General features: G+C 62.0%; 6 protein-coding genes across 6 annotated transcripts in view; 4 read left to right on the forward strand and 2 right to left on the reverse strand.

The window, feature by feature from the left end:
- EMIHUDRAFT_417498 (hypothetical protein) overlaps nucleotides 1–734 on the reverse strand; it is a 2,710-nt gene extending 1,976 nt beyond the window's left edge. The window contains exon 1 of the mRNA XM_005791394.1: nucleotides 248–734. Within this exon, the coding sequence (XP_005791451.1) occupies nucleotides 248–595 (348 nt within the window). The 5' untranslated portion in view covers nucleotides 596–734. The remainder of the gene's footprint in view (nucleotides 1–247) is intronic.
- A 4,439-nt stretch (nucleotides 735–5,173) lies between these two features.
- EMIHUDRAFT_439942 (hypothetical protein) lies at nucleotides 5,174–6,663 on the forward strand. The gene is made up of 2 exons (XM_005791395.1): nucleotides 5,174–5,729; nucleotides 5,983–6,663. Exons 1-2 carry the CDS (start codon nucleotides 5,193–5,195, stop codon nucleotides 6,520–6,522), a joined length of 1,077 nt encoding a protein of 358 aa, XP_005791452.1. The 5' UTR covers nucleotides 5,174–5,192; the 3' UTR covers nucleotides 6,523–6,663.
- A 76-nt stretch (nucleotides 6,664–6,739) lies between these two features.
- Nucleotides 6,740–7,476, forward strand: EMIHUDRAFT_223878 (hypothetical protein; the record flags this gene model as incomplete). Its single annotated transcript, XM_005791396.1, has 3 exons — nucleotides 6,740–7,212; nucleotides 7,276–7,340; nucleotides 7,412–7,476. The coding sequence occupies 3 exons, from the start codon at nucleotides 6,740–6,742 to the stop codon at nucleotides 7,474–7,476; spliced, it is 603 nt and encodes a 200-aa protein (XP_005791453.1).
- A 2,963-nt stretch (nucleotides 7,477–10,439) lies between these two features.
- EMIHUDRAFT_454512 (hypothetical protein) lies at nucleotides 10,440–13,353 on the forward strand (the record flags this gene model as incomplete). Its single annotated transcript, XM_005791397.1, has 8 exons — nucleotides 10,440–10,994; nucleotides 11,099–11,323; nucleotides 11,497–11,634; nucleotides 11,748–11,900; nucleotides 12,016–12,180; nucleotides 12,273–12,693; nucleotides 12,783–12,967; nucleotides 13,114–13,353. 8 exons carry the CDS (start codon nucleotides 10,440–10,442, stop codon nucleotides 13,351–13,353), a joined length of 2,082 nt encoding a protein of 693 aa, XP_005791454.1.
- Nucleotides 13,354–13,758: 405 nt separating this feature from the next.
- EMIHUDRAFT_223880 (hypothetical protein) lies at nucleotides 13,759–14,031 on the forward strand (the record flags this gene model as incomplete). Its single annotated transcript, XM_005791398.1, has 2 exons — nucleotides 13,759–13,769; nucleotides 13,854–14,031. 2 exons carry the CDS (start codon nucleotides 13,759–13,761, stop codon nucleotides 14,029–14,031), a joined length of 189 nt encoding a protein of 62 aa, XP_005791455.1.
- A 1,325-nt stretch (nucleotides 14,032–15,356) lies between these two features.
- EMIHUDRAFT_439944 (hypothetical protein) lies at nucleotides 15,357–16,304 on the reverse strand. The gene is made up of 2 exons (XM_005791399.1): nucleotides 16,288–16,304; nucleotides 15,357–15,887 (listed from the first exon to the last, which is right to left on the reverse strand). The coding sequence occupies exon 2, from the start codon at nucleotides 15,882–15,884 to the stop codon at nucleotides 15,447–15,449; it is 438 nt and encodes a 145-aa protein (XP_005791456.1). The 5' UTR covers nucleotides 15,885–15,887; nucleotides 16,288–16,304; the 3' UTR covers nucleotides 15,357–15,446.
- Nucleotides 16,305–16,405: the final 101 nt, after the last annotated feature.

The following is a 16,405-nucleotide window of genomic DNA, read 5'->3' on the forward strand; positions in this document are numbered from 1 at the left end:
GTTCTGCAACGGAGACCCCCCCCCCCTTGAGGGGTCTCGTGCCTGCGTGTAGAGGACGCGCAGCGAGTTCTGGTGGTCGGCCGGCGCGGCGGGCGCCTTGTGCTTGAATGCGAGCACCTGCAGGCGGACAGGGATGTGTGGGGTGGGTACGGGGTGGGGTGGGGTGGGGGTGGGGAGGGCGGCGAGAGTGGGCGCCTTGTTGGTCGCACCGCCCGCAAAGAGGTTGGCAGCGAGCGCCTTCTTGTACTCCTCCTGAAGGGGGGGTAGGGGGTGAGGAGGGGCGAGGGAGAGGGAAGGGCGTGGATGTGCGTTTGAATGTAGGGAGCGGCGCAAGCGGCCGCGCCTTTGCAGGCGACGCGTTTACGGTGGCATTCTCCTCTTCGCGCGCGCGCGTGAGCTCAAAGTGGGAGACGTCCATGTCCATGGCTGAGCGCTGAGGAATGAAGCGGTCGCCGTGCGGCCGCGACACGGGCGTGCGGCCGCGCCTCGTCGCCTCCTCGCCTGGTGCGCTCGACGGCAGCCGAGCTGCCGCGCTGCGCTTTTGCGGGGTGCCCTGCATCGCGTTCATGCACTCTTCGAACTGCGTGGCGTTCATGTTTGTTTCGTGTAGTAATCCTGCGGCGGAGCAGCGGTGGCGAGGTGGCGTCGAGCGCGGGCGCCGGAGCGCGTTAGGGGTGCGTTGCGTTGGCGCGCGTGCGAGGGGCGCGCGGGCCGGCAATGGCGTGCGAAGCGCTCCGGGCAGGCCGTCCGTATTCGCTTTTGTTTCTTTTTCAGTGGACTAGTGGGGGACGCGGCGGACCCGCCTCTGTTGTTCGCGGGCAGTGAGAGACGCAGGATCTGCACGCCAAAGTGGGGCCACTCCGCATTTTCATTTTGGTTTTGGGTTGTCGGAGATCATCCATCAGCACTCATAAGTCAGTCAAAGCAGTCGTGGCGCGTGAGCAGAGTCGCTGCATGCAACGGCGCCGCCACACGCTCCGGACGACCGACACACCGACACACCACGCACAATGGTAGGCCATCGCGCACGATCGGCCATCGCACCCACCGCAAACACCTCGCCGCACAGATGGGGGGAGGCATAATCCCACACACACCGGAGCAGCGCAGACACCTTACACGTCAGCGCTCGCTCGATGTGGCCGGCGCTCTCCCCTCTCCTATCGCCTTTTCAACGGCGGCGTGCGGCCACGCGCCGCGCCGAGCCGGTCTCGGCGGGAGACCTCGGAGCCGCACGCGATGCGGGCATGCGCGATGGCTCCGTTGGCTCCGTGCCTAAGGCAGATAGATTAGGGTGTGAGCTGCGGCAGCCACCGTTTCTGTACCTCGATCACGTGCAGGCCGTCGGAGGCCGCGCTGGATGGCCCAGGGCCGGCGGCGGTGAAGGCGTCCGTCGATGAAGGGATGTCGTCGAGGGAGCCATCGTCCTACGCGGCTGGTGCACCGGTCCAGTTGTCGGAGTTCGAGATCGCCGTCGACTTGGAGAGTTCGGCCCGTTGACGAACTCACGGAATGTGAGCGACTTGGTGCACGCTGATAGTCGAGCATCATGGCTCGCACCTCATCCTGAGCGCAAGGAACTCGCCCAGGGGCCAGCTGTTGGCGTCGCCGTTTTGATCGAGCTGCATCCACTGCATGGTTTCGTAGTCAAGCGTAAACGCCCAGGAGTTGGTGCCTGGGTGACTTGCTGATGAGAGCGCCTTCCAGGCGAGTAGTCGTGCCCCTCACCTAAGGTCATACGGCGGCGTCAGAGGGGGGGGAGGGGCGCGAAGCGTGAACATGGAGGCAAGCAGGTGGTGGCTGCACCTGGCCAAAGCCGGCGACCAAAGTTGTCGTCGTAGGTTGTGCGGGTATCGCTGAGCGTGAGAGGGACTGGATCGGCAGCAGCGCGGGCGGCAGCGGCCGGAGAGGCCGGAGAGCCGTCCGACGGAGGCCGGTCGTGCATCGGCGCGTCGGCCGTAGGGGCCGGGGGGGCGGCGGCATCCATCGCTGCGGGTCGCTGCGGGCCGACGATTGTGGACTGATCGATCGTGGCGGGCGGTGTTCAGCTGGGACGTTCTACGTTAAAAGAGCGTCGGCGCCGACACGAGAGACTTATAAGGGTAGAAGTTGCTGTCACTTGTAGTGAGCGTCGGGCTGGTGGTTCGACACCGAGTTTGAAAGATCTGTTTCTCTACGTCTCTCTTCACAGGAAAATCCTGTGAAGAAAAGCGGAGAAAAAACAGAAACCTTTTCTGCCTCGGCCTTAGCCGTCGGTACTCTGATATCCGAGCTCCTACCTACCTTGCTGATACCGCGTAGGTGTCCAGTCCGAGCCTGGCTGTTCTTCACCTTCCTACCTAACCTAACCTAACCGAGACATTTGAGATTTTTAGAAGCCAACAAGAAATCTGGCACCAACAGTGATTTGGGCTCGGCAGCTTGTCGACTACCAGCCGAAGCCGGAGTCGGAACCGTGGCCGAGATGGTCGTCGAGGGTGTGGAATATGTCATTCGCCTCGCTAGTGGAGTCGGTGCCGCATGAGCCGTGGTCGGAGTGGAGGAGTCGTCGGAGGAGCGGTCGGAGAACTCGCGCTTGTCGCGCCTGACTGATGCGCTCTGCGAGGGGCCCGGGGTCGTGGTCGTCGTGCTCGAGCGTCGGGAAGACAGCGCGCCGTGCGACCTTCTCGGCCGTGCTGCCGTCCCAGTATAAGGTGTACCAGTCGCCGCGAGGATAGAACCAAGGGTTGACCATGAAAACCAACAAGAAATCACGACTCTCACAGTGATTTGGGCTCGGCAGCTTGTCAGCCCTCAGCCGAAGCTGGGGCCGGTCCCGTAGCCGAGAGAGCCCGCGCCGATGAGTTCGACGCGGTCGGGGGGCCTTGCGGAGAACACTTCCCCGGTGCCCCGTTGTGACACGTCCGACCATGTCGCTATCCCCTGCTTGGCTAGGTTGCGTGCGAAGTCGCATGCGAGGTCTCTGTTATTCCAGCCGTGACGCCTTGTCTCGAAGAGGAGCGGGCCCGACGCTCTCTTTCGCCTCTCTGTCGTTCTCCACGCCTCGGGTCTAAGCGGTCCCTTCTTGCTCTCTTCCCACCCCGCTGTCGTGACCGTCTCCACCCCACACCTCCATTTTGCCTTTAGATATGCTTCGATCATTAGTTCGTCCGAGAGCTCCCTTTCCCAGTCCCAGCTCGGCTTCCACTCCAGCGGGTTGTCACTTCGGCATCCCAGCCTCCTCAAAGTGTGCGCTAGGCTGCTCTCCACGGCCACCCTCGCTGGTTCCCCTTCCACCGCGCTGAGGGCCCGGTCCACTTGATCGATCAGCGCCGCCGCTGCGTACGTGTACGCGTGTTCCATTCCCATCCCTCCTCTCTCCTTCACATCGTATATTTGTAGTCGTGGGATTCCTACCGAGTACCCTTTTGCGTTTAGGGCGCTCGCCCTCACTTGTTCAATGCTCTGGCAGTCTTCCCATGTGATGACCGTGGACCGGCCGTAGTATTAGCCGATAATGCCGCTCAGTGCTAGCGCCATGTTGCGTCGGATCTGCTCTCCTGTCAAGTGCGGCAGGTTGCCTATGATCCAGATTACTCTCTTGCAGTCCGCTACGCACCGCTCCCTCATTTCCGTCTGGCCCTCGCCGTTTGCCCACCCGGTCCTTAGCTCCGTTCCGAGGTATTTGTATCTCTCGTCTCCCTTCAGCTGTGGTATCATTTCGGCACCCTCATTTCGTAGCCCTCGACATCCCGCTCTTCGTTGTTCTCCCAGTACGTCGCTGACCACGCCGATTTCTTCTTCTTTTTGACCTGGAGGCTGTTGCCACAGATCTTTGTCACTAAGCAGGCGCACTCTAGCGCTAGCTGCATCGTGGCTATGTCGTTGCTGAGGAACAGGCCGTCGTCGGCGTACACTAGCTGCGGCACGCTCTCACCCGCCGCTGTGAAATCAAATCCTCTACACAGCTTACTGACTGTTCGCTGCATCACGGCCAGCATGAGCTTGCTGCGTGCGGGCGAAAGGAGGCACCCTTGGCCGAGGCCTTGCTCGATGGGAAATCGGTCGCTCAGTCCATAGCCCGTCTCGTATCTACCTTGGAGGGAGGGTAGCTCCTCCCCAAGTCCTTCCCCTTTACCTGTGCGTCTCCCGGGACGCTCTTTCCGAATCGTGTCGGTCCTTCGAACACGCCGTACGCCACCCTAGGGTTCGGCACGTACTTTCCATCCTCCGCCATTTTGTCTTCATGGTCCTTTCCTCCGTCCGTCGCCGCAAAGTGTGTGAACTGGTGTGAGACGTGCAGCGCGAGACATGTCTGCGCTACTTTCACGTTCAGGGCTCGTCCCTTCCCCGACCGCAGCGGCTCGCTGTCTTTTCCCATCTTAATTCGCTTTCCTTTGCCGTCCGTCAGCTCTCCCCCCGCCTCAAATTCATCGTATCGGAGCAAGAAGCGCGTTAGGGGGTCCTCCTGTAGCTCCCCTACTCTGATCGCGCTCGCCCCGTATCCGTGCCCCACAAACAGCTCGTAGCCTTCTTTCTGCCAGTTTATGTGTCTCTGGGGCGCCCCCTCTGGGAACAACGTCTCATCCGCCCCGAGGCTCCCCTCCTGTCGCTCCCTCTCCTGTCTCTCCATCATCTTTCTCACCGCGTCCTTCGTGATCTTATTTTGCTTGGGTATCTCCTCCTCCCATGTCGCGTTCGTCTCGAGGCCCGGGGTCCCCTCTAGCTTTATCACTCGATTGTCCCCTTCCTCTCTCGACCCCAGGTGCGTGCCGCTGTCTTGCGCCGGTTTCTTCCCTCCGAGGTAGAGCGTCCTGGCCTTCCCCTCCAGCCTCCACTCGGATGTCCGTCCTGGTTCGCCCTTCTTCGAACGTGTGTTCTGTCATGTTGGGTCCGCTCGTACGTTGAATTCTGTATGTTCTTCTTCTAGTCTGTGCGAGAGATCTTTGTTGAATTCTTCTGGTGCACTTGGAGCACTTGGAGTGCGGTCATTAACCTCACGCCCAGGACCGGGGAGCTGAGAAGCGCACCCAGTTGGCCGGACGCTAAAAAAGAAAGAAAGAAAACAGACAACCCAAGGGAGGGATGGGAGCGCTCGGCATCGGGTTGGGCTTGTAAAATTCTTCTCGTCGCAACCACTTTTCGCTCTCGGGCCGCGGAAGAGCCAGGCTGTCTCCAGTTGCAGCGGGAAGAGCAGACCGTCGCTGATATTGATGAGGATCGCGCTGACCGCTTTGCTGTCGCCACTCGTCGCCGCTGCTGCGGTCGTCACCAGTCCGGTTGGCGCCCGTGCGCTCGGCAGCCTGACCATCAGCGAGGCGGGGCTCGGCACACTGAATCTAGCGCTGGACAAGAAAGAGAATGACGAGGCTGCTGCCGGCGCGCTGCAGGCGTCCGTCGCCGCCGGGTGCAACTTTGTTGATACCGCGGAGGCGTACGGGTTTGGCAACAGCGAGCGGCTGACGGCTTGGGCCGCGGCTCGCGCCGGCATCAAGATTGGCTGCGGGCCCGGCGAACTGCACGTGGCTACCAAGTTTGCGCCTGTTCCATGGCGTCCCAACGCCGAGAGTGTGGTGGAGGCGTGCCGAGCCAGCGCTGAGCGGTTGGGTGTCGAGCAGATCCCTCTCTACCAGATCCATTTCCCCGACCTCATCCAGCCGCTCAAAGCGTTTGGTCTGGAGCGGCGCAAGGACGAGGAGTACTGGGAGGGGTTGGCGAGGTGCTACGAGATGGGTCTCGCTGCCAATGTGGTGCACAAGCCACCTCTCACACTCGTAGCAAGCCACACACACACACACACACACACACACACACACACACACACACACACACACACACACACACACACACACACACACACACACACACACACACACACACACACACACACACACACACACACACACAGGCACGCACACACACACACACACAGGCACGCACAGGCACGCACAGACAGGCACATACGCACAGATACACCCACGCACGCTGCCAGCTCGGCCACAGGGTGTCTGCAACTATGGGCCAACCTACGTCGCTCGCGTCCACGCCTTCCTCGCAGCGCGTGGGATCCCGCTCGCGTCCAACCAGATCAACTACAGCCTGATGTACCGCAAGTCGGTCGAGGCGACGCTGGCCAAGTGCGCCGAGCTCTCCGTGCCCGTGATCTCCTACTTTCCGCTAGCGAACGGGCTGCTGAGCGGCCGGTACGACGCCGACAACCTGCCCAAGTTTCCAAAGTCGCTCACGATGAAGAAGTACGTCGTCGGCGGAGCCGACGGCTTCCCCGATGGAGGCTACACGCCGCTGCTCCGCGAGCTGCAGCGCATCGCGGCGGCGCGCGGAAAGTCGGTGCCTCAGGTGTCCATCAACTACGTGGTCTCGAAGGGAGCAATCCCGATCCCGGGCGCGAGGAACGCGGAGATGGCGGCGGCAAACATGGGCGCGATGGGATGGCGACTAAGCGAGGCGGAGGTGGGCGCGCTGGAGGCGGCAGCGGATGCGATCGGGTTCGAGTTCTCCTCGGGCGGCTTCAGGCTGGAATGAGTTGAATTTGATAGGACGGTTGTCCGAACTAAGAAGGGCGAAGGGGAGAAAATCTCTCTCCGAAGGGGCTGTGGGCCCGAGAGCGATATGCCATGTCTGGCCTTGCTTGTTTCCTAACATCGAAGGCTAGCTCAAAAGAAATTTGAAACGCTTGAGCCTCGTTTAATAAAACCGGCGCGCCACGACGCGACCGAGGGTATCAGAGGACGCGAAGCCGATGCGCGTGCTACGAGGTGCACTCTTGCGCGCCGTATCTAGCAATGTCGTCGCCGTTCGTGCTCTCGCCTGCAAAGGCAGCGCCGTCCGTGCTCTCTCTGGCAAAGGCAGCGCCGTGTGGAACGAGGAGTGGAGGCGGCTCGGCCTCGGCGCAGTGCAGGAAGCGTCGGCACCTGCTCTCAATCGGCTCATGTTTGTCCAGACCGGCTTCGGCTGTGACCAGCACGGCGATCGCAAGGGCGCAGGCGCGACCTCTGCAGCAGTGCGGGCGTGCCGCAACGCGATAGAGTTCAACTCGATCCCGGGTATGGTCGATCACGTCCCGGGAGGGCGCAAAAACATGCTGATTCACGTCAAGTTGGGGATCCCGGAGGGCTATTCGGTTGACCACGACGAGATACGAGCAACTTTCCCGTATGGCAGACTGCTGCCCGTGGAAGTGATCCACGGTGGTCTTACCTACGGTTGCGGCAGGTCGCGACGCACCCTCGTCAGGCCTAAACCGCGTCCATCTCAGGTTGTGCTCGTGCCTCGTAGGGTTGTCACCGAGTTGGGAGACGAAGACGACACGGCAATCGTTGTCGTGGCCGCCGTGTCGATCGGTGCGCGCGCTCGCTAGCCAACGGACACTTCACACAGGTGCGCGCGCGCCTCACCTCTCTCTGCGCGTCAGGTTACAACGACCCGAACGATGCGTCCGAGGGCCACAAAACATACGATACAAGGGACGGTCATTAGGGACTTTGTCGGTCTGAGACACTGTAGAGTAAGGGCCTCGGTCTGCACACGGACGCACGGGGGCTGTCCTGCGGCTCCCCTCCGTCCACCATGCTCTTGAGAGCATGTTGTTTTCTTTTTTCGCACGACACTGGGCACGGGACTCGAGAGTGAGTGAGTGAGTATTCTTGATATATACGAAACCACGGACGACACACACCACCTCACCAGTCGACCTCGCATCGGTTGCCTCCATGAACGGCGGAGCTATTCTCGCGTCCACACCACACCTGGCTCCAACATGGACACGCCCATAGCTGGGGACACTACTAGGTCACGCATGGCATCAGCAGCTGAGCCCTGGTGTCGAGGTGTCGAGGCCCGGTGGCGCGGAGGGTGTCGAGCTGCTGTCGAGGGGTAGAGGTGTCGAGCACGGTGAGGCCTGTCGAGGCCTGTCGCTCGAGGCCTGTCGAGGCCTGTCGAGGCCTGTCGAGGCCTGTCGAGGCCTGTCGAGGCTTGTCGAGGCTGGTACCACGCTTGCCAGTGTCGAGGGGTGTCGAGGGGTGTCGAGGGGTGTCGAGGGGTGTCGAGGTGTGTCGAGGGGTGGTGGGTGTATCAACAAAACTTGGGCAGCAGTTGCAAAGCTGTTTCATCCCTTAGTTGCAGCCTCTCAGTTGCACCCTGTTGATGTAGCACAACCTGAGCACAACCAGTATACTCTCTGTGGACATTTGAGGACATCAAGTGCCGGGAGTCATTGCCACTGTGCACAAAGGTGCTGTGCAGGCGCAGCACCGCAGCAGCGTCGCCGCTGCAGCGTCGTCGCCCCTGCAGCGCCACCGGCGCACAAAGCGCAACTGACCACAGCGCTCCTTTCACAAGGCTGGTGCCATGAGTCAGTGGACATTGCCACTGCACAAGGTGCTGTCCAGCAGCTAAGGGCTACAGTACCCCATCGCAGCAGCGTCGCCGCCGCTGCAGCGTCGCCGTTGCAGCGTCGCCAGTGCACAAAGCGCAATGGACCACAGGTCTGCACTCATGGCACAAGCTCACTGGCGTGAGGATTCATTGCCACTGTACAAGGATCAAGGTGCTGTGCAGCACCTGAGGGCTGCCTGAGTACTGCCATGTTTGCTACATCAACAGGGGTGCAACTGAGCCGCAACTTGACCTAGAACTTTTGAGAGGCTGCAACTCAGGGATGAAAGTACTGCCAGGCAAGTATTGCTGCTGCAACCCTGATTTCTAACTCTGTGACTCCAAATGGGTCTACGTCTCTGCTGGTGTTAGATCATCAGAGGTGTCGAGGTGGTGTCGAGCGGTGTCGAGCGGTGTCGAGCGGTGTCGAGCGGTGTCGAGCGGTGTCGGGGTGTCGAGTTTGGCACCTTGACACCAGCGAGCGTGGTACCAGCCTAGATGGTGTCGAGGGGTGTCGAGGGGTGTCGAGGGGTGTGTCGAGTTGGTCGAGTTGGCATGGGGTGTCGAGGTGTCGAGTTGGTGTCGAGGTTGGTGTCGAGGTGTGTCGAGGCCAGGGCTCAGATCAGAAGTTTTATCTCTGGGCCCCGAAAGGCTCAAACAACTAACAAAATCTCTCAAAGGCATCTCTAGCAGCGTCGTTCCCTCCTGGGCGCAAGCGCCTCACGTCTCGACAGAGCACAAGCCCTTGGCGTGCGACGAGACGAGCTTTTCGACACACACACGCCTAAGGGAATCCTGCCGGGCTTAAAATTCATTTTTCGCACAAGCCGCGCATCTCAGTCGTTCTTCACACGGCCATCGCAGAGCAGATTGTGAATGAGCTTGCCTGCGGCGAGGGCGGTCGAATGCACGGAGCTAAGTGCCTCGCCGTCCTCGCGGGGGTCGCTTAGGCGGCTCCCGTGGTGTACCTGTGTTAGTGCCAGTGCGCGCCAGTAAAGAAAGAAAGAAAACAGACAACCCAAGGGAGGGATGGGAGGACGGCACGCCGCTAGGGGCGCGGATTTTTTGGAGCACTTGGAGTGCAGTCATTAGCCTCACATCCAGGGCCGGGGAGCTCAGAAGCGCACCCAGCGGGCCGGATGATCGGGATCGGGTTGCGGGCAAGAAAGCCCTAGCCCCGGGGGTGCGCGTTCGCAGGGCAAGGGCCTTAAAGTAAACACGGGTCTCCGAGGGTTAGCCCCGCGTACCGGGTTTCCCCTTAACTGCAGGACGCCCCCTCTACTCGGAGCTAATGAACACCATACTGCACGCCCCACACCACCACTCTACACTCACTTGCGTCGGCGTTTGAGTAGACCCCCCCGCCTGAGGGCTCACCCCTCGCCTTCCCAGGGTCTCAACCCTCCTTGATTCGCTCTCTTGCTCGTCTCCCGAGCGTTATGCGACGACCGGTCTGGTCGTTTCCCTCGTTGTTGGTGTCGCTTCCTCCGCTGCCGCCCTTCATCTCCGCCAGCTTCTCCCGGCTCCACCGCTTCCGAGGGCGTCGACGACCCGGTCGAGGTCTCCCCGGGCGAGGGTTTGTCGGCGGATACACGCCGGCCAAGAGCGGGAGCGCCAGAGAGAAGACAAAAGGCAACATGTAGCAAAGCTCTCTCTAACGCCGCGGTCAAAAGAGACCGTGAAGGTCGGGGTTCGTTCCACCTCACGTCGGCTCCATGTCGGCGGAAACACGCCGGCCAAGAGCGGGAGCGCCAGAGAGAAGACAAAAGGCAACATGTAGCAAAGCTCTCTCTAACGCCGCGGTCAAAAGAGACCGCGGACCTTGAATTTCGGCGGCGCCGAAATTCACACAAGACTGTGAACACACCCACAGGACGCCGAGTACAAGACAATAGGAAGGGAGTGTACTCAGGCAGTCAGGGACGGGTGGATTCAAGAACATACTAAGAGCACCTAAAGGAGCAAGGCATAGCTGTGAAGTGGTCTCTCCACTGAGAGGGTTTTTTATGTTTTTTTCGCACATCCGCTGACTTTCAGGCATGGCGACCATCCGCTGACTTTCAGGCATGGGGTACGAGAGCCTCAGCATCGGCATCAATGATGCCGTCGCCGCCTCATTCGCAGTACTCAGCGTTGCAGTGTTTATATGTCTTCCCATAGCTGCGTGGGGATGGCTCGTCTACCCGCTCTGGCGGAGCGGCGGCTTACACGGCTGGATCACGCGCGGCGGCGGCGGGCGGATGCACAGCACGGAGACGGGCGCTCGGCGCACCCCGCGGCCCGCCCTCGTTACCTTTCGCGACATTCACTACTCCGTAAAGCTGTCCGGCCGGGGCCGGCCGGAGTTGCACATACTGAAGGGCGTGAGTGGTGTCCTGCTGCCGGGGACGTTGACTGCTATTATGGGCCCTAGTGGCTGCGGCAAGTCCACCCTCCTCGACATCCTCGCCGACACCAAGCGAGTTGGCGTCGTCGAGGGGGATGTACGACTGAACGGCGAGGCGCGCGGCACGGACTTTCGGTCGACGTGCGCGTACGTGATGCAGGAGGACTGCTGCCACTCGACGCTCACCGTACACGAGACGCTCTGGTTCGTGTGCGCCCTGAGGCTCGGGCCCGACGTCGGGCGCCAGGAGCGACACACACTGCTCACCCACGGATCGGATCTCTTGCACTTGATGCCGGGGCCTCCTTTCCCTGGACGTGGGGTCGCACCTTACCTTAGGAGCGGCTCGAGCTCATCACCCGGACGATGGTCGACCTCGACCTCGCGCACGTGGCAGACACGCGCATCGGCGACGACGTGTCCGGCGGCCTGTCTGGCGGCCAGCGCCGCCGCGTCACTATCGCGATCGAGATCCTCTCCGGGCCTGCCCTGGTGCTGCTCGACGAGCCGACCTCCGGACTGGACGCGTACGGAGCGCAGCAGGCGGTGGCCACACCGCCTGCGGTGGCCACACGCACACAAGACCCACGACGTCTCTCCCCCGCTGCGTCTCCCCCGCCTCCTCAATGCCGTGGGCTCAATGCCGTGGGTCTGCTTCCCCTCCTCCGGAAGAGGTTCAGCGGGCGGAGTGGACCACACGACACGCGGTGGAGAGGTTTTGCCCCTTTGCATGTTAGGTGGTCGCGGCGCTACGCCGCTTCGCGGACCGCGGCCGCACCCTCGCCTGTACCATCCACCAGCCGCGCGCCGAGACCTTCGCGCTCTTCCACCAGCTGCTCCTGATCAAGGCGGGCGAAACCATGTATTGCGGGCCGGTGGCGCAGGCGCATATGGACCCGCGAGATATAGACCCGAGATATAGGCCCGAGACATACAACCGAGTACAACCGAGACGTGATCACACAAGGGGGCCAACCTCTTGGCCTAGGTGCCCGACTTTCTTCGCGGCTGCGGCGTGGCGTGCCCGCCGTCGGTCAACCTCGCCGATGTGGTGGTCGACCTCACGCACACCAAGGAGGCGGACGCCGACGCCGACGGCGCCGAGCAGAGTGTCGACCTCGTAGCCCGCTTCGCCGCGTCGGCCCTCCGGCCTAGATGCGTCCACTGTGTCCACGCCGTCACGCGGCGCTCCAATGAAAGACGCCGCAAGACACCATCTTCCCGCCCCCACTCTGGCGTGCTCACAACAAACACAGGCCCTCCGCCGTAAGATCGAGGACGAGATTGACTCAGTCGAGCTCGGGTGCCACCCGGACCTCGCCGACGCGGCGGCGTCGCTCGAGGCTCCAAAGGAGCAGGAGGGCGCTCGCGTCGGCTGCTGCGGCAGCAGCGGCGGCTACCCCACCCCGCTGATGCACCAGGTCGTCATAGTTGCTTCATACATCCGTACACACTCACTCGAGTGACACGCGGTTCACAATGCCAGCAACATGCCGCTGTGTGCACCCGGCAGGTCGGCGTCCTGGTGCGGAGGCAGTGGACGCTCGACACGCGCAATTTCGGGTACCAGTTCACCTGGGTCCTCAACGGTTTTGTGCTTGCGCTCAACGCCTCAACCTACCTGCTGGTCGAGCAGCCGCCGCTCAGTGCGCAACCAGCGTCCGTGTACCGCGACGACATGGGCTGCGACCCCATCGAACCGAGCGGGCGACAGGGGTGCGTCTGCCACGTGCCGATGGACGAAGCCGCCTCGAACGGCCAGTACAACGTGGGCGCCGACGCGACCGAGTGCGGCCGGGCGATCCTCGCCAGCGCGAACGCCGTCTTTGCGTTCCGAGGCTTCCTCTTCCTCGTCATCAACGCCCTGTTCGTCAACGAGGCCGTGTTTGTGCCGGCCGTCATCGCCGACAAGCGCTTCTTCGCGCGCGAGCACGGCGCTCGCGCTCACTCCTTCCTCATATCTCCCCGCATCTCCCCATATCTCCCCATATCTCCCCATATCTCCCCATATCTCCCCTCGCAGGAGCGCGCGCCTACTCCGTCCTCGCGTGGCACCTCGCCTGGCTCGTCAAGCTCGGGCTCACCGCGGCCCTCAAGGCGCTCTTCTACACGCCCTGCTTCTACTTCATCGGCCAGCTGCGCCCCGCCTGGTCCGCCTACTTGGCCGCCGCCCTGGTCACCGGCGGGATGGGCCTCGCCGGCTCAGCGGTCGAGAGTACCAGAGATTACCCGAGATTACCCCGAGACCCGAGCTTGGTCCTGAGTCGGAGAGTGCTGATCACCACGCCCCCTCCCCTCTCTCTCGGCTCCGCCTTGCTAATGAGTGATCCCCCTCGCACACGTACTCATGCTAGGTCGCCATGCTCCTCACCACGCTCGTCCCCGGGCTCGGCGCCGCCACCACCGCGTTCGGCTGCGCGGTGCTGCTCTACCAGAACGTCTGCGGCTTCTTCCTTCCAATCGCCGCCATCCCGCCCTACCTGACGTGGCTCACCTGGACGTCCGTCTTCACGTACGGCTACTACGCAATCGTCACCTCGCAGCAGATGTTCGGCTCCATTGAACTCCCAGGCGACACGCCGGCGAGAACCTGATTGATTATTCGGTTATCATTGTGCAGTGGTCGATCTCCAGGAGATTCCGACGAGAGCATCGAGGACCGACTCGTCTTCGCCTTTTGCTTCGTCCTCTACGTATGGTGTTTCCTCTTACGGCACCCAGAGCGATGAGATCGATGAAGTGCAAAGGAATTAATCATTGGTTCCTTATATAGGTGTCTTCTCTTCCACGGTGCCGCCTACGCCATCACGCGCGCCTACAGCTCCCACCACGCAGCATACCTCGGCCCAGACGGACCACGCAGCACGTTGACACGCCGCAAGGCTGCTGCCATCCTTGCCGCCGACGGCGCCTCCGCCTCCGGCACCACCACCAGCGCCGAGGGCGCCGCCGCCGAGGGCACCGCCACCAGCGCCGAGGGCGCCACCGCCGCCGCATCGATGCCGTCGCGGTGGAGCAAGATACGCGAGGTCGTCTTGCGCGCCGACGGGCCCCGTCTCTCGACGGTGGCGGGGAGCTCGCTGTCGCTTGGCAGGACCCTGCAGCGGGTGCGGTCGCAGCTGCTGACGATGCGCGACGACGCGCGCGAGCAGCTGGTTATGAGGCATGACAGCGCAGCCCGCGCCGTCGCCACGCCGCGCATGGCCACGACGACCCCCTCCTCCACCCTCGCGGCGCGCCTGAGCGTCATCCCGCACGGCAGCGGGGCTTGAGCTGAGCCGGACCGCACCTTCACGAACACACGCAGTGTGCTGTGGACGCGCGTCCCCTAGGGGCCCGGACGCAGTGTCCCAGCAAAGTATCTGTTCACTTTACTGTTTCACGGTTCGCGTCTCGAGGTTTTGTGGGGACCGCGCGGCTGCCCCTAGCTCAGGCGCGCCTCGCACACCTCAATATGTGTGTGAAGTCACAGTGCGGGGCTCCTCGTGCTCTCGTCTTGTCTATGTCTTGGTAGAGTCGAGGTAAGGTAAGGCGGTATGGTAAACGTCTCGCCACACCAGGTGAGCTGGTAAGGGGGGGCAACCCTCGTGACTCCCCACGTCTAAAAAAAAGACAGGAAAATCGGCAGAATCCAGTACAGTACAGTAAATAAAGTGCCGTCTGCCAACGAAGGCCCACAGTGCGTGGGTGAGCCCTGAGCGGTTTGTGTGAGGGGGGGGGTCACGTCACTGCGCCTCCGCCGGCTCCCCCCGTTGCGTCTTCCTCGTTCGTGTCCTTGTCAATCCATCCTCGAAGCTCTCCAATGTAGCTAGCGTCCGCTGCGAATGCCTCGAAGTAAACAGCAGGCGCTGCCTGCAGGTGCGAGCAGCTCAAAGCTGCATGAGGTGCGAGCAGCTGGCCAGCAGCCGCTTGAAGTCCTTTTGTAGCTTGGACATCTCATGACTATCAAACTGCCCGTGCCTGTGCTCCATCGCGGCGTGCTTTGTCTCCGTCAGCAGCGTCTCAATCTCCGCGAGCACGCTCTCGAGGCCATCCTCCTTGGCCTCGAGGCGAAGCTTCTTCTCGATCCCCACCGCGATCCCGTTCACCACCCCAACAACAGCCATCGTCTCTTGGCTGATGTGCAGGGCGACAGCCGCAGCAATGAGGGAAGAGGTGCTCAGCCTGCAGATCCAGCGGGGCGACGATCATGGGTGACGTGTGACGAGGCGATGTGATCGAGCCAGAGATGTGAGATCTGCTGGCTAGAGATGCTGCTAGAGGGTTCATCCCGCCATCTAGGCCACAAGCTGGAGCAGGAGAAGAAGCTTGTTTGTTACGCCCAATATCTTTTTCACCGCCGACGCAGCCCTTTCCACGCGCAGGAGCTGGGTCTCAATGTCCTCGAGAATCAGGTCGATGTGCGAGCTGCTCCCGGCGCCTTCCAGGGCCATTGGTAGCAGGGGCTCGGCGGCAGAAGACATCGAAGAGCACTTGCCGAATGGCGTGGTATGCGGGCCCCAGTCAGTACGAGCCGACGCCTAGTTGCGCAGTTGGGCGCAACAACACACACAACACAAAGCTCAACTATCACGGACGACCAAAAAAAAATAATGAGTCGTCTGGACACAAGAATTTTACAACAAACACAAGAACCAACCACAGAGGAACTTCTCCCGCCCGGGGAAACAAAGAAAAAGCCGGGTCCCTAACAGAAGCCTCGTTTCAAGTATAGCAGAGAAATGGACAGTAGGCGCATCACCGCCTGACTGCTGACGGCCCCGGGTCCTTGCCAGCTCTGCGACCAGCGTCGGCTCAGTATTCCGAATCGCACCGCAAGGCGACAACTAACTCCGGCCGTCAAGTCGACCCACTCGTTGGTGTTGTACACGTTGACGTCCGCGATGTTCTTGGCCTCGGTGTTGCAGTCTTTGCAAGTAGGAATAATCCACATGCCGCTGTGACCTTTGATCTGCACGTGCGCGCCGACGTGGCCATCTTCGAGGTAGTTCCCGCACGAGCGCTGCGGGCACTGAGTCAGTGAAGCGTTGTAGCTCATGATCGCCCCGCGCTGGCGCTCGTCGAGACCAGTCGTGCCGACCGCGTGCTTGAAGTACGTGCCTCGCGGGACCCGAACAGCTTTCATCACCTGCTAAGTGAGGTCTGTTGTTCATGGCTTCGGCGCGCGGCGAAGAGCGTGGTGTGTGATCACGCGGGGTGGAGAGTGCGGTGTGTGAGCGCGCGGGGCGGAGATTGCGGGTGAGGGACGGCGTTGGATAGCGGGGTGGTGGAGAGGTGGGCGGTGGAGAGCGGGCGATGGAGAGGTGGGCGGTGAAGAGCGGGTGGTTAGTGAGGCGGGGAGGGGCGCAGCCGCGCGTGTTGTGCTGGTGGTGGCGCGGAGGCGCTGGCGAGGGCGGCGCCGTGGGGCTGAGCGGCTCTGGTGCAGCAAGGGCTTCCGGCGCGCGGTGGAGAGCGCGCGGTGGAGAGCGCGTGCACGTGGGGCGGCGAGTCGAGCGTAGGAGGGTGAGCGCGAAAGGGCAACGGCGCACAGAAGCGGAAGACTCGACCGGAGGACGAAGACACGCGGAGCGCTTGCTTTTGTTGGAAAAGAATTCCCGCACGATCTCAAAGTACGACAAGGGCGTGGACTCCCTTGGGTTGTCCGTT

The sequence above is a fragment of the Emiliania huxleyi genome (genome assembly GCF_000372725.1).
Source record: "Emiliania huxleyi CCMP1516 unplaced genomic scaffold EMIHUscaffold_113, whole genome shotgun sequence".
Lineage (NCBI taxonomy): Eukaryota > Haptophyta > Isochrysidales > Noelaerhabdaceae > Emiliania > Emiliania huxleyi.